This window comes from Chanos chanos, chromosome 8 (assembly GCF_902362185.1).
Source record: "Chanos chanos chromosome 8, fChaCha1.1, whole genome shotgun sequence".
NCBI lineage: Eukaryota > Metazoa > Chordata > Actinopteri > Gonorynchiformes > Chanidae > Chanos > Chanos chanos.
In genome coordinates, this window is record NC_044502.1 from 45,795,305 (window position 1) to 45,809,401 (window position 14,097).

A 14,097-nucleotide genomic window follows, 5' to 3' on the forward strand; every position below is an offset into this window, starting at 1 on the left:
TTTGTCATCAGTGTGAAAGCCTGTACATTTCAGATATTGAACAGAAAGTGACAACTGAAAATATTTAGACCATTCATATTTTCAGCTAACAAGTGTAGTGTAAAATCTAACGCTAATGCATGGGTAATTGACAAGTAAAGAGCGACTGGAAGATTACAGTGTATTGCACTGCAGGCAAATAAGAGTAATGTCATTACAAATGTGAAGGATACGCTACATGGATCGTTTAAATAGATGTCGCATAGTTGTACAAGTCGCTTTCAGGAAGGTTGTTATACTAAAATAGTTCAAACGTTTCAAGCAGACAATTTCTCTTTCTTGTCTTTGCTAACAGTTCAAGGTACCAAACCAGGTTCAAAGAAGTAGTTGTTTTATTAGGTAAAATACATTCTTTCTGTGTTATGCAATATAGACGATTCCCAAATACTCCAGCAGGAGGCAGTAGTTTCAGCACATACTGAAGTAACACACATATCTCGATTCCTCCAGAGGATTTTCCGGTGCAAATAGTGTGCGATTGCTTTTGACTGAGTTTAGAGTGGGGCGCATTGAGATGCACCATGGCGAGCCAGTGACTCGAACCGTGTTGTATTCCATGCCTGAACGAACTGGACGAGCAACAGAAAACTCGCCGGCCAGACTCTTTAGTTTACCATTCAAGATATCTGACAATACACATGAAAAGGTAGACATTTCTGTCCCTTCATGTTGCAAATATAAAGTGTTTCTCGGTGTGGTGCTGGTGCTGCCTGCTGGAGTCGTGTTTATTTTAAGCTACATGTACGGTTAGATTGGAAAAAACTGATCATCTGCCTGAGCGTAATGGATTTAATCCGATTGTTATGACTGATTTTCGCCAGTAACTTTCATTTTAATTTATGGTTTCTTTATTGAAACTACATTTCACCCTAAACTTAACACACAACCTGTAGTCTATAAGTGGGTCAGTTCGAGTTGTTTTTGTCACTGCGTGACATCTAAGGTATGTCTTCGCGACCTATATGTCAAGGTAATTTTAATCACAGTTTGTGACGTAGTCTGCAGGTTTTCCGTTTATGCAATCTTTATCAGTGGTAAGATCGATTTCAGAGCAATATTCACTTTGTTTCAGGGATGTACCAAGGGATTTCGGATGTCACGGCTTGATTACTCTCAGCGTTAGCAAAGGCGATGTCTGTGACCTGCTTTCTGCGTGGTTGTATGAGGTGAGCTGTGCAATCCTTCCCTATTGGTCATCGGAGACAACTGATGAGTTGAAAACACCCATATGTAACTGATTCGCGTTAACTCTTGCCGTTAACTTGACCCGAGGGTCAGAATTTGAGGTCGGATTTTAAATTTGGCAGGCTTGTTAATATAACACTTTAAACATTGATATCCTTTCCCAACATCGAACTTCGCACGGGTCTTGAGTAAAGTGCAACATCAAGGACTCTTGTGACGTTCTATCGTAAAATATCCTGATTAATGTCCTTCTTGCATTCTCGTTGAAAACCTAGTTGCCCGTAGTCTAGAGAAATGTTCTGATTTCTCTTTCACACACAGAGTGGGCAGTAAGTATGTTGCAGCGCACACGGTCCAGAGGAGATCCCTGTCCGGAGCTGACGCCATTAACGCACTCAGGCCTTTCTACTTCGCCGTGCACCCGGACTTTTTTGGCCAGCACCCCAGAGAGAGGGTACCCAAAACACCATCCTTAATCTAACACAGCCCTGCCCTTTTAAATAAAAAAGAAGTAGTCAGTTCGTTCTGCCTTTATCTGTTAATTCTTGGTTACAGGGAACGTTTAGTCCCACTGTCTGTGAAGTAAAATGAGGGAGAGTTTAAAACATTTGGATGAATGAATGATGCTATGTTTAGGCTCTTTGTTTCTGTGGAGGTATAATCTGTGCAGGTCAGATTGTCACGGGTAAATTCAGGTGCATGTTTGTAAGTTTGGGGCAAAAAGCCATCATACACCTGTATTATGGTAATCTATGAGGTGAAACATACAGTATACCTGGCTAAACACAGTCACACTGTGCTTGGTGGCTTTTAGTGGAGAAGCTACTGAATCCTAGTGGAACGTCTGTGCTGTGTTTTGTGTTTTGAAGGAGGTGAACGAAAATTCGCTCAAGAGGCTAAACGGATATTTGGAGAGTCTTCAGAAACCGGGCGCTGTATCGGTGAAGCCGACGAACCTGACCTTCTACGTCAGGATCACGAAGGACTACACCGAAAAAATCGAGCGTGAGCTCCTTCCCACAGGTAACTTGGTCTTGTCACGCTGGACGAGAGAGAAAAATTCTGGAAACTAGCGTATATATAACGCTTATTTCCTGTGATTTTCTTATTCTAAATCAGTATTTCTCAATCCTGCTCCTGGGGGACCCCTGCTCTGCATATCTTCTATCTATCCTTGCTCTGAACACACCTGATTAGTGTGATTGACATGCTCTTGATTAAATCATAAGTGCTCAGCCAATCAAAAGTGCCAGGGATGAGTTCGGCCAGGTAGGTGGAGCAGGGAAAGATGGAAAACGTGCAGAGCAGGGGTCCCTAAGGAGCAGGATTGAGAGACACTGTTCTAAATGATGTCCGTCATACCTGTATTTCCATCACAGTCTGCAGTGAACTCATTATGTCGGTATCGCCATGTCCTGTTCATTTTTCCTCCGATTGACATCAACGTTTTGAAACAAGTTTCCTGTCAGATTGGAGGGGTTTCTGGGGGTTTGGTGTTACCCCAACCGCATCATGTCAAAATCACCCATTCAGTATTCAGTTAGAGTGTGTGTGTGTGTGTCATTTGTCTAAATGGGATGTTAGAATGACTAAGTGCCTACGTTTCCCAGGGTTCCGTGCGGTGAGTTTCACACTGCAGAACAGGGATGTGCTAAGCACGGTGATGGATGTGCTCACGTCCTGTAGTCTGTCTGTGGAGCACATGCAGGAGCTGCTCAAGACCAGCAGTGAGAATAAGAAGGGCCAGACAGGGTCAGGTACTCCTTTCTATCGGCCCATCAAATGGGACAAGACCTACTACGCCTTCACTGGGATGAGGGATCCAGAGGAAGAGCTGGAGCAGGCCAAGAAAGTGGAGGTCACCCTCAGGTAGGGACTAGGCACAGCTAGTTTACCGTCTTACTTTTGCATGTCTGTTCCTTACCTCCAGACTGGTTGGGATAACTATGATGCTAATGACAGTGTGCTTTTTTATGCCGTCATTTTAAGCACTAACATTTTGGATTTGAATTCTACATCCTTCTCAAATCTTTTTTGTATACCTCTGTAATGTTGGTTGATAAAGCAGTGTCTCGTTGGTTGTCGAAAAAAAAATGTCTGGTTGGTCGCGGAGTTACTCCGAATTTGTGGGCGGAGCTTGAGAATGGCGTTGAGAGGTTGTGCCCCGGAATTGCTGCTTGTGGCAACTGTCTACCATTCACTTAAAGTACCATTTCAGCTCAGCTGTATTTCAGACCAAACTCCATGCAGTGGCCTAGGTCAAGTTCTGGTACGACGCTAACAGAGATAACGGAGCTAGCGCAGACTGCACCAGACTGGTCTTAAGGCTGTGTGTCTGAGAGGAACTTTGAGTCATCTGTGAAAGTTTAACTACCGACATAAACACTAATCTGCTACAATTCCCTTCAGAGGGAAAGACGAATTAACTCCGTAAACATTGAAACAGAGGAAAAAAGCGTCCTGCTGACAGCCAACTTTGTGATCACGGAGCGTCTGATTAATGTCTAAGGATGAATAAATTGGCACCAGAATTCAGACCACCATTTGGCTCGGCTTGGCACACAGCACTTTCACTAACACATGTATTAATGGAGATGGAAGACGGCCATGAAATAAATAAAGAACATCCAATCAGTTGCGGTCATAGAGCTTAACTTTTCAGGACGGCACAAATGGTCGCGTCACAGCACAAAGCACGTAGCTTTTTTCTTTTTCTTTTCTTTTTTTTTTTTTTGCTTCACAAACATGTTCTTCATTGTTGGAAGTTTGTGTCCGGTGGCTTGTCTGCAAACTCTCTCTTGTCTCCGCAGTTTGTGGTTGAGAAACAACGAGCCTGAGGCCACTAAGAAGCAGAACGCAAGTATGCCCAGGCGAGAAGAGCTGAAGAGACTTAAGAGAGACCTGTGTGAGAAACTGGGCCTGGTGGATATCAGGTAATAGTCCTTTCCATTCCCTCTTTAAGAGTCAGTCACTAGATAAGATATAGTTTGACTTTTCGCCAATTGTCTTGCCAATTACGTCCCCAAGATTAGCGACACTAAAGTAACTGTCGAGGGTTTCGTAAAACAGTGCTGCTTTTTGAGATATAGTCAGTCTCTCTCACTTTATTTGCTCTGATATTAACACGTGTATGATGTAGGTTTGTTTCGTCAAGTTCAAAATGACAGCCATATGTGAACAGACGTTGTTAGCTTTGTGGAGGATGAAAATAGTTTCTGAGGGTTAAGGCGGTGACTATGTCGTCCTCCATCCTGCAGGTGGCAGCGTAGGTGGGGAGTGGCACACAAGTGCTGCCAGCTTCAGAGTTTAAGTCGCCTCTCTTTACAGAACCCAGAGGCTTTGCACATCTTACGAGGTGAGGAGCGGCTTTGGAAAAACAAAAAGATTAGATTCAAATACAGGTGTTTGTGCGTTTATGTGGTTTAAAAAGGTGACACTAATGCCCTGTTCGGCACTCCTCAGGGCACACACTTGTTTTCACCGACCAATCAGGAATGAACGCCGCAGGTCATGTGATGCTGGGAACAATGGACGTTCACCATCAGTGGACAAAAGTAATGCCGCAGATGATGTCATTTCTGAAACGAGAATGTTTGTTTATTTATGTGATATTTATAGATTTATTGTTATACCATTGTTATACCATTGCACTATATATAACTGATGTTTAACAATTCTTCATATTTCTGTGTCTCTTCTGTTTGTTTAATTTGCACATGCGTGTGTGTCTGTGTGTGTATATATGTGTATATATATGTATTTATATCTATTTGTGTGTGTGTGTAGCTCTTTGAGAGGCTACCCAGTTACTGTAGTCTGCTGCAGCAGACGGATTGGCTTAAGGAAAGGATCAGTCACCTGTTGGGCGGGATCCAGGTGATCCACATAGAGAAACTCCGCCCAGTGGCCCCGCTGGAGGAACACTACAGTCTCCTGGACAGCTTCCATAAGAGACTCCTCCCACGCCGCCTGTCCCTGCACCCCCGCAGTCTGCAGGGCCTCACCATGACCCTGGAGAAGTACGTACCCACACACCTTCACAGCACCCCGTGACATAAGATGTTTAACCACAGCATGGGCTGGAAAGACATGTACTAAAGGTGAACCACATGAGTCATGTCCTGTGTGTGTTCACAGGACTGGCCTCGTAGACACGAAGTAAGAGAAACCTGACTAAAATTGCGCTTTGAATCGAACTGATGATGTGCTTGTTGGTATTGTGATCACTCCGTAATTTAAAGTCACTCTACGTCCTGTCAGGGGGTTTGTGGTCTTTAAGGAGACAGAGCTCAGCTTAAGTGGTGAACCATAAGCATTGTGAGAATGATATGTATTGTTATTGTGATGTGAGTGAATCAGAGAGAGGGACAAGCACAGTAGCTAACGCTGGCTGTATTATATACCTGAACCCTGCTAGCAACAACTCAGATGTTATGATGACGTGATTCGAAACGCTGATAAAGGAGACTGAAAGTCTCACCAGACCCCATCTTACTGTAGCTGCATCACAGAGTCCTTTCATCCTGCAAAAAATAATAACAATGATACTAATGATCATTTTTACCAGTGTACTTGGTCTGAGTGGAGCTCTAGGACTTCATAGGGGGGTGGGGGGACAAAAAAACCCAGACATGGCTCATTTTTCTTGTTGTCATAGTGACCGTTCCAGCCCCAGTCTGCATGAGATGGGTCACTTCATCATCCCTGTGTCATGTGACCCGACGCTGCTGCAGAACTTCCTCCAGAGCCATGCCCAGGAGGCTCGCAAGCGTATGAGACACAAAGTCCAGTAAGTCCAGTAAGACCAGTAAGACCAGTAAGTCCAGTAAGACCAGTAAGTCCAGTAAGACCAGTAAGCTGTATCTCGCTGTGGTAAAACCAACCAGTGAATGTTAGCTTAGCGTCGGACAGGATAACAGTCTAGGTGAGCTAATTACACAAATGAGCGTCAGTCTAGCAGGCTCTCCATCGGCACATAATGAGTTCCAGCTTCTAGCTCCTTCACTGAGTTCTAGCTTAACGTAGTCATGCTAATCACAAGTGAGTGCAAGCCTGTCATTGTCATTATAGTCACATTATAATAAAACTATTGACTGTTGCGCTAGCATATTCATGCTAATCACGCCACAACAAAAACAAGCCAATGACTGTTTTCTTAGGTTGGTTATTGTAATTATCCCTTACGAAAGATTATCTAATGCTAGCTTTGTACATCAACGGTTATCACCCAGTGTAGTAAAGGTTAGTACTATCTCATTATAGGTATGATATGATACGGATCCTGTGAAAGATTTAACGAAGGAGCAGCAAGTTGTTAGCACACTAACCAACTCCATTTAAGACTAATAGGAGTCGTGCTGCTCTAGTCATCATAATATATTCATTACAATTGACCAGTGCATATTAGTAATTCAGTTTGAACTTTGAAAAGGAGACAAGTGAGTGTTAGCCTAGCGTAACCATTCGAATCATAATCACAAAGACTGTGCCCCGTTGTCAGCATTGTCTTTATGATCAAAAAATTTTCTCATGAAAAATATACACGAGTGCTAAACCATTACGCTCTGTCGTCAACCTTATTCTGTTTCATTTCCAATACCTGCTTTTAAGGCTGTCAGAGTGGGCTAACCACATGACTCAGAGGAATTGACTGTGGTGCATTTGTGTGTTCTTGTGCGTGTCTGTGTGTGTGTGTGTGCGTGTGTGTTGTAGACTGGAGGCAGAGGAAGAAGATGTGGTTCTGAGTTGTATACAGGATCTGTCTTTGAAGAGTCTGTCCAAAGAGCCCAGCGTGTCCAGCAGACAGATGATTCCCTGCTGCAGGAGGCTGATGGAGGACCGGTCTCCACAGATGCAGGGGCTGCGTCTCTGTGTGTCCCATTTCTACTCTGTCATGCAGGACGGAGACCTATGCATCCCCTGGGACTGGAAGAGATGAGACACACATCTCTCTGTTACACACATTCTCTCTCTCTCTCTCTCCCCCTCTCTGTCTCTTTCTCTCTCTCACTTACTTACATACACACACACACACAGTCGCATAAACAGAGCACCAGGTTTATATGACAGCCTTTTGCACACGCAAAGTTTTGAGGTTCTGCAAAGTCGGTAGCCTAAGACAGGCGGTTGAGGTATTTTTAATACACCAATGTGACGGTTGCTTTCAGGTGCTAAAGGTCCTCCAGCTGTCTGAATGTTTGTGTTTCTACTATCTTCATTTGCAACTCATAACACGCTCTGAACACTGAAGCTACTATTTGAAGTGGTTGATGTATATGAAAATGCATTTTAGCATTTAAGTGTGGATTAAGTTTTTTGTGAACTTTATGATATCACCACAAGCATGTAACTAAAATTCCTCATGCCTCACAAAGGGAAATCTCTGTATGTGAAAGCCCAGAATGAAGTCTCATTTCCAGGATCAATTTTAGGGGTTAAGAACATAGTGTAGAACAGTATTTATAAACTATGACTGCAAAGAAAGACAATCTAAAGAGAACATGGCTCACTAACAGAGTTTATGGGATCTTTGAGGTGAACCATACTGACAAATTCAAAGATATTAAATTTTGTGTTGACGGCACTTGAATCCTATTGGTCCGCCTATTGTCATTTCATTTGTCCATGGAGAGATATATATATATATATATATATATATAAAAATATATATATATTTTTTTTTTTTTTTTTTTAACACTGTGGCTCAGTGTAACTGTGAAAGGACCACGCAACCATCACAACCAACTGGTTTGCTGCCTCCACTCTGTGTGTGTGTGTGTGTGTGTGTGTGTGTGCGCGTGCGTGCGTGCGCGCGTGCGTGTTGTATGAAGTAATTGCCTGACTGTTGGCTCCCTACCACTGCGGTGTGTAGAGCGACATACTGGGTGATGAGGAATAGTTCTGTTAAGTCTCTAACCATGGTCCTCTGTTACAGTCATGTATAGAGATAGATTTGTATACAACGCCTGCCAAGAGTGTGTGTGTATGTCGGGGAGCTGATGCTTCCTGTTGGCATGGGCAGCACTTTGTCTTTTCTCCATTAGATGGAGCTCATCTTCAATGTAAATCGCTCTTGGCGCATGCAGCTGAGATACATCACACACGGTATCGGTGTCAGCGTCGCCGAAGTCGCACTGCTCCCCAGCAGTGAATAAACGCCCTGAGGACCTTTGACCTCCACTAGGTCAGACTCTTAAAGTTTAGCTGTAGCTGCTAGAGTGAGGTCAATCAGCAGCATAAACAGATTATAGAGAAACTACGGTACGGTTAGGATGGGACCTGGTCAGTCTCTGGGGTTTTAGGGTAGCAGAGAGATCTGAGAACTCTATAGTGAAGTATGTAGAAACTGTGATATACCCAATAGACTAATTAATGTTAATATAATACAGGGACACTCCGTGTAAATCAATGATTATTACGAAAGGGTTCAGTCAAGGGTTTGATGCAGCTGTGAATAAGAATTGTTTGCACATAAATACTGTTAAAGAGACAGTTACGTCTAACGAAACTCTAAACAGTTTAAACAGAGCTCATCAAACACTGCCATTGCAATTGTAAAGTGTGTTGAAATATCAGATGATCTGAATTTATCTCTTTGATTTTGGTGAAACATTAAAAGAATGTTTTATGAAGAAATTTGGATTGTTGTTTTTTTTTTTGTTTTTTTTTAGTTGGGTCATCTTGCCCTAAAACACTTCTAGTATTTGTTGTTGCTTGTTGTGTTTCTGCAGTTTTCCCTTGCAATGGCGGTGGATTCAAAAACATTTAACGCAAATGCGTTTTTGTATTTCAACCCAGCGTTTTACACACATCTCTCAGAAAAGCCTGGATTTCTTCACACACAGAGCAGATTTTCAGCTCTTTCTCAGAGAGCTGGGCTGTAGTTGAAATGTTCTCTGTGTCTGTGTTAATCTTTTAGATCCTACATTTTCAGAGCTGTTCGCCGTGTAATGGCCCGTTGTACCTCTTCCCTTCGTTAAAAAAGGGGAACCCCTGCGGCTTCAAGAACGTGTCTGCGGGCTGGAGCACTAAATCTGACATCCACAAAGACTCCGCAACACAGGATAGCTCCCTCTCCCGCATTAGAGCGCCCCTCAGAAAACACCAGAGGAACAAATCTGTCACTGTCAATTATCCAGCCCGACCCCGATAAGGTACACCTCCACCACACTGCCCTCCAGTGCACCCTCTGAGCTTTCTTTTCTTTTCATTTTTTTTTTTCCCCCTTTTGTTTTTAACAAGTAGGGTCAAGTCTCCCGTTAGTATACCAGCGAAAAAATAATTGAAATGGTTGTTAAAGGTTAGAACAGATTTTATAGGTTTTAATTGGTGTGAGTCGTATTCCAAATTTGCCTTGAGGGCTCCTTTGTAAATAACTCGCTCCTTATTTATGATGTGTTGTCAGTATGCTTGGTCTTGGGGTTATATATTGAGATAAACCCAGACCCTAAAACCAAACATTTTTTATTCATTTGGTGACGCTCTTGTCCAGACCAACGCGCAATTTTTTTTTTTTTTTTAACTGTGGCAGAGGTCACCCACCTCTGAAGCAGCCTTGTGATTCAGGGCTTCAGCTTAAGGGCACACTGACCACCAGGCTTAAGGTTCAAACCCATGACCTTCCCCTTATCAGGCCGGTTGCTTTACGACTAGACCACTGGCCTTCTGCAGCTTTCCACAGAATTCCCTGTGAGCTCTGGTGCGGGGCTGCTTTCTCCTGCACGGTCTGTCATGTCTGTGACAGATACACTCACAGAAGCATGAGGCCAAAGTCTCACAGGAGCCACTCAGAGAGCAGGTCATTGGTTGGGCACTATACGCACTGCCCCGGGACCCGGTGGTGGAAACCTCCCCTTACTGTGACCCCCACCTGGCAAAGTTCCCAGCTTTGGTCTGCCGCCTTGCATCCGCCTATGAGTGTGTGTGTGTGTGTGTGTGTGTGTGTGTGTGTGTGTGTCACTCAATGGCATGCCTTTCATTTCAATGCCTAACCTGATACAGGCACAGTGAAAAATGCACACAAAAAAAATACTGTATGGTAAAAAAATATGTGAATGTGGACATGCGGTATACACGAATGGTAATCTAATCCTAGCCTATTTGAACATTGCCTGAAGGGGTTGTCTTTTATCTTTATTGACTCCACCTTGTTGTAACCAGCGCTTCATTGATACAGACAGCTGTTCACACTGTTTCTATTCTTTCTTTCTTTCTCTCTCTCTTCCTTTTTTTTCTTTTCTCCCTAACATAACAGTACTGGTCTGACGTTCAGTGAAATTTCTGAAAGCTTCTGCGTAAGCCCCCTCTCACAGTATAGCGCTGTAGCGTGACATCCATCCACCGCCAGATCCTTTAAAAACCTGACTGCTTTGCATATTGCCACATCTCAAGAGGAGTTTTTTGCGCACGGGGACGGGGCATGAAACAGTTGTAAGCCTACGCCAGAGTAGGGGGAAAAAAAAAAAACGATTGAAGCTGATTGCATTTGACATTTTCATAAACATCCAGGAGCCATTTTTCAAGAGATAATGAGAGAGCCAGCAACAGGAACTCTGACAGACATCTTTCATTTCCTTCATCTGTAGCTTTGGAAAGAGCTGCCTGGTGAAGGAGGGGCAGAGAACCGTCAGAGAGCATGAGAAAGTTGTACAAAATTAAACAGAGGCCTTGCAGGGGTTGTCTTAATGATCTCTCAGATTGCGCTCAGGATCCCAGCTGATGTTCCATATGATTGGTTTAGATCCCTGGAGGATCACTTGCTGTATCACGTCCTGCAGTCATTGTAGATTCCTATTAGACTCAAACCAATCACATGACAGTCATTTCCCACTACCCCTGAAGCCTTTTATAATACAGCCATCTACGGTAAAGTGTCTTCAATAGCATTGAAGTATTGTGACAGCATCATTTAAAAATTACACACACACATATAAATATAGATATGTATGTGTGTGTGTGTATATGTGTATATATATATATATACACACACACACACACATTTCTATATAGTTTATATAGTTATATACACATACACACATTTCTATATAGTTTATGTAGTTATATACACACACACACATTTCTAAATAGTTTATTTCTTATAGATTTACATAATGTTTATATTTTGTCATTTTGACAAGCAAACATTAAATTAGAGGTTTTAAACGGTATAGTACATCTCCTCCTGTTGAATTAATCTGAAAACCTGAAAACCTCTGTGATATTGAATCAAATTATTTCACGTCACTTTCCGTGATAAAGTTGCATAGTCAGTCAGTGGCAGAGAAAACAAGAGCATTCTGCTCTCCTCACTCACTAGAGAACATTTACAGGTTTGAAAAGACACACGTTGGGACGTTCCATGAAATTATACCTTTGCACCAAGATGCAAATTGAATATGACACTCGAAATGGGTGGCTATTTCCTGTGTCTTAGAAAGACCCGCACACACACACACACACACACACACACACACAGAGAGAGAGAGACAGAGCAGTATCATTATAATCCCTGCTATTTTGCCCACACTGCCTAAGGTCATTTCCACCATGTGACATGACCCTTTCTTGCTTTGCCAAGTTTTGTGCTGCCCTTTCCCCTACTCCACCCCCACACCTGCCTCCCCCCCCCCCCCCCCCCCCCCCCCCCCATTAGGGATCAATGGAATGTCCTTGGAATGGTCAGACCCTCGGAGCATGAGTGGCCGTCCAGCCTGCTGCTGCTTCTGCTCCTAATCCAGGGCCACAATGACCAGGGGTCAAAGGGTCTCTCCCAAAGCCCTGTCATTCCGCCTGGCATCCTACTGCTTTATTGGTCGGCTCACATCTGGAGCCCAAACGCGGAGTGAGGCTTCCTCTCCGGCCCCACTGAACCAATCCAGGACCACATCCTGTGACCGTGCAAATGCCCAGGAGTCGGAACCCCATGTGGTAACAAAGGTTAGCGCCCAGTGGCAAAGGATTCACTGTATCAACGCCTGAATTGAATGGAGCCAGTAATGTTTTAGACAGGGAAAATTAAAAGACATATTTTGTGTTGGTGTGTGTGTGAGAGAGAGTGAGTGAGAGAGAGAGAGAGTGTTATGTTATGTAGTTCTATTGTACAAAAACAAAAATCGGTAAAGCGCCGTTGCTCTACAATACCAGACGACAAAAGTTAAAACAGTGAATATGGCTTGAAAAACTTAACTTTCTTTAAAAAAAAAGGGAGATCACATGTAGCCCTCTCTCCTTTCTGTAGAGACTAGAATTAAAAAGGGGGTGTAAAATTACACATTCTCCTTTGATCCATGGGCGAGTTACTGGCGATACAATTTAGGTGGTGACGCACGTTTCTACTACATCCTATAGGAAAAAAAAGGCTTATCTCATCACACACAAACAACGAAAGAAACCGTAACGCTACGACAAACAAGGCAATGAGCATGTGTGCGAAAGACAACAGTGCATAGCCTTAATGAGACTTGAGGGCGTTATAAGATGCCAATGCTTTACTCCCCAACGTGGAATTAACAGGTTTGAATTAAATATTTAATAACAGCAACGTACTGTTTTCATTGCGAAGTCATTAATTACATTACGGAATCAATTGGAGAATGAGGAGAATAGTCTTGAACCTTAAGGCACGGAGTATGAGTTTACTAGTTTATCGGTCAATGCCCAACCCCCCCGTCACGTTAGTCTTGCCCCCTTGTGATCAGGCGGAAGTGTGCTCAAAACGTTTGGAGCAGAAGGCATTTTCTTGATTACGCTCGACAATTCTCGGCATCACCGCCGGAGTATCTCATGAAACGCAGGCACAGTTACCGTGCCTCGACATGCGTGCGCGAGTGGGAATCTGCGAGTGAAAACATTTGTTTCTGTATACCCTGTGGTACGAGACGAATGGAGTAACGCGTATTCCTTCGTCCGCTGTCCACAGAGAGCTGATGGAAACTCCAACCTTGCTACATTGCTCCGAGAGGAATCTGTAAAGGTTCATTTATGAATGTTTCACAAAAGGTTTACGGCAGTAGGACTGATTGCAGTCGAGGTGAGCGTTTCGGAGGTGAGCAGCGTTTGTTTGTTTGTTTTTCGAAGAGCTAAACGTTAATGCTGTAACTGGATCTCAGAGACGCTATGAGCTAACGAGCTATGTGGGATGTACCTTGTTGAATTAATTCATTGCCTTTTTCATGACCGTATTCCAACCCAGTGCTACGACTGTGTGACATTAATCAAAAAAATTCAGATGGTTGACTAAGCAGAAACAAACCAGCACTTCATGGAAAAACAGAAAAAAATGTGTTTGGAAGGAAAAAACTGATAGTGTATTGAACGTGTTGCCCCTTTTCGTCATGCGGCGCTGGGGGAGGATCGGAGCTGGGACCTCGCAGCGGATTTCGTGTTTCGCAACAATGTTAATGCCCCACATTGCGGGTTTATAAAGCTCCAAAAATGACAACAGTTCGCTTGTAAATGATTAAGCCGTGCTGTTGAAAATTGGATAGGCTATAAAACAGAAGCCTTTGAAGGAATTTCTTAATCGGAATAGAGATTTCTTTTCCTGTTCTAATTGGAGACTTGCCCTCTTGAGTTAATTGCGTCGATTGCAACGAAGTTTATTGAAAAGAGAACAGTGCAGTTAGTAAAATACCAAAAAAGGGAAAAAAACCCCCAACAGTTTCAAGCCATTAAATGCCTTCTGCACAACCAAAGTATTAAAATACAAAACATATATTAAAACATCCTCATTTTCTCTATTCATCGAATTCCAGTTAAAGATTAGTTTTGCCATATATAGCCTAATCAATAGGTAGCATCCGTTAAAGCCAACCAATGCCTCTACGCAACACCTAACATATGTTTGAAGTTAGGTAGCGATATCTGTTTGCGCAA

At 43.1% G+C, this 14,097-nt stretch overlaps 1 protein-coding gene across 1 annotated transcript; it reads left to right on the top strand.

Moving 5' to 3' along the window:
* The first annotated feature begins 598 nt into the window (after nt 1–598).
* tcaim (T cell activation inhibitor, mitochondrial) lies at nt 599–7,789 on the top strand. Its single transcript, XM_030782258.1, has 11 exons — nt 599–685; nt 1,112–1,205; nt 1,546–1,678; nt 2,094–2,247; nt 2,835–3,093; nt 4,035–4,157; nt 4,482–4,579; nt 4,687–4,778; nt 5,011–5,243; nt 5,882–6,013; nt 6,937–7,789. The coding sequence occupies exons 2-11, from the start codon at nt 1,171–1,173 to the stop codon at nt 7,160–7,162; spliced, it is 1,485 nt and encodes a 494-aa protein (XP_030638118.1). The 5' UTR covers nt 599–685; nt 1,112–1,170; the 3' UTR covers nt 7,163–7,789.
* The last annotated feature ends 6,308 nt before the right edge of the window (nt 7,790–14,097 follow it).

Coding starts and splice junctions, on each gene's coding strand:
- tcaim (XM_030782258.1), top strand. CDS start 1,171: ATGTCTGTGACCTGCTTTCTGCGTGGTTGTATGAG. Junction 2,248..2,834: donor GCGTGAGCTCCTTCCCACAG/GTAACTTGGTCT, acceptor TACGTTTCCCAG/GGTTCCGTGCGGTGAGTTTC. Junction 5,244..5,881: donor CTCACCATGACCCTGGAGAA/GTACGTACCCAC, acceptor TTGTTGTCATAG/TGACCGTTCCAGCCCCAGTC.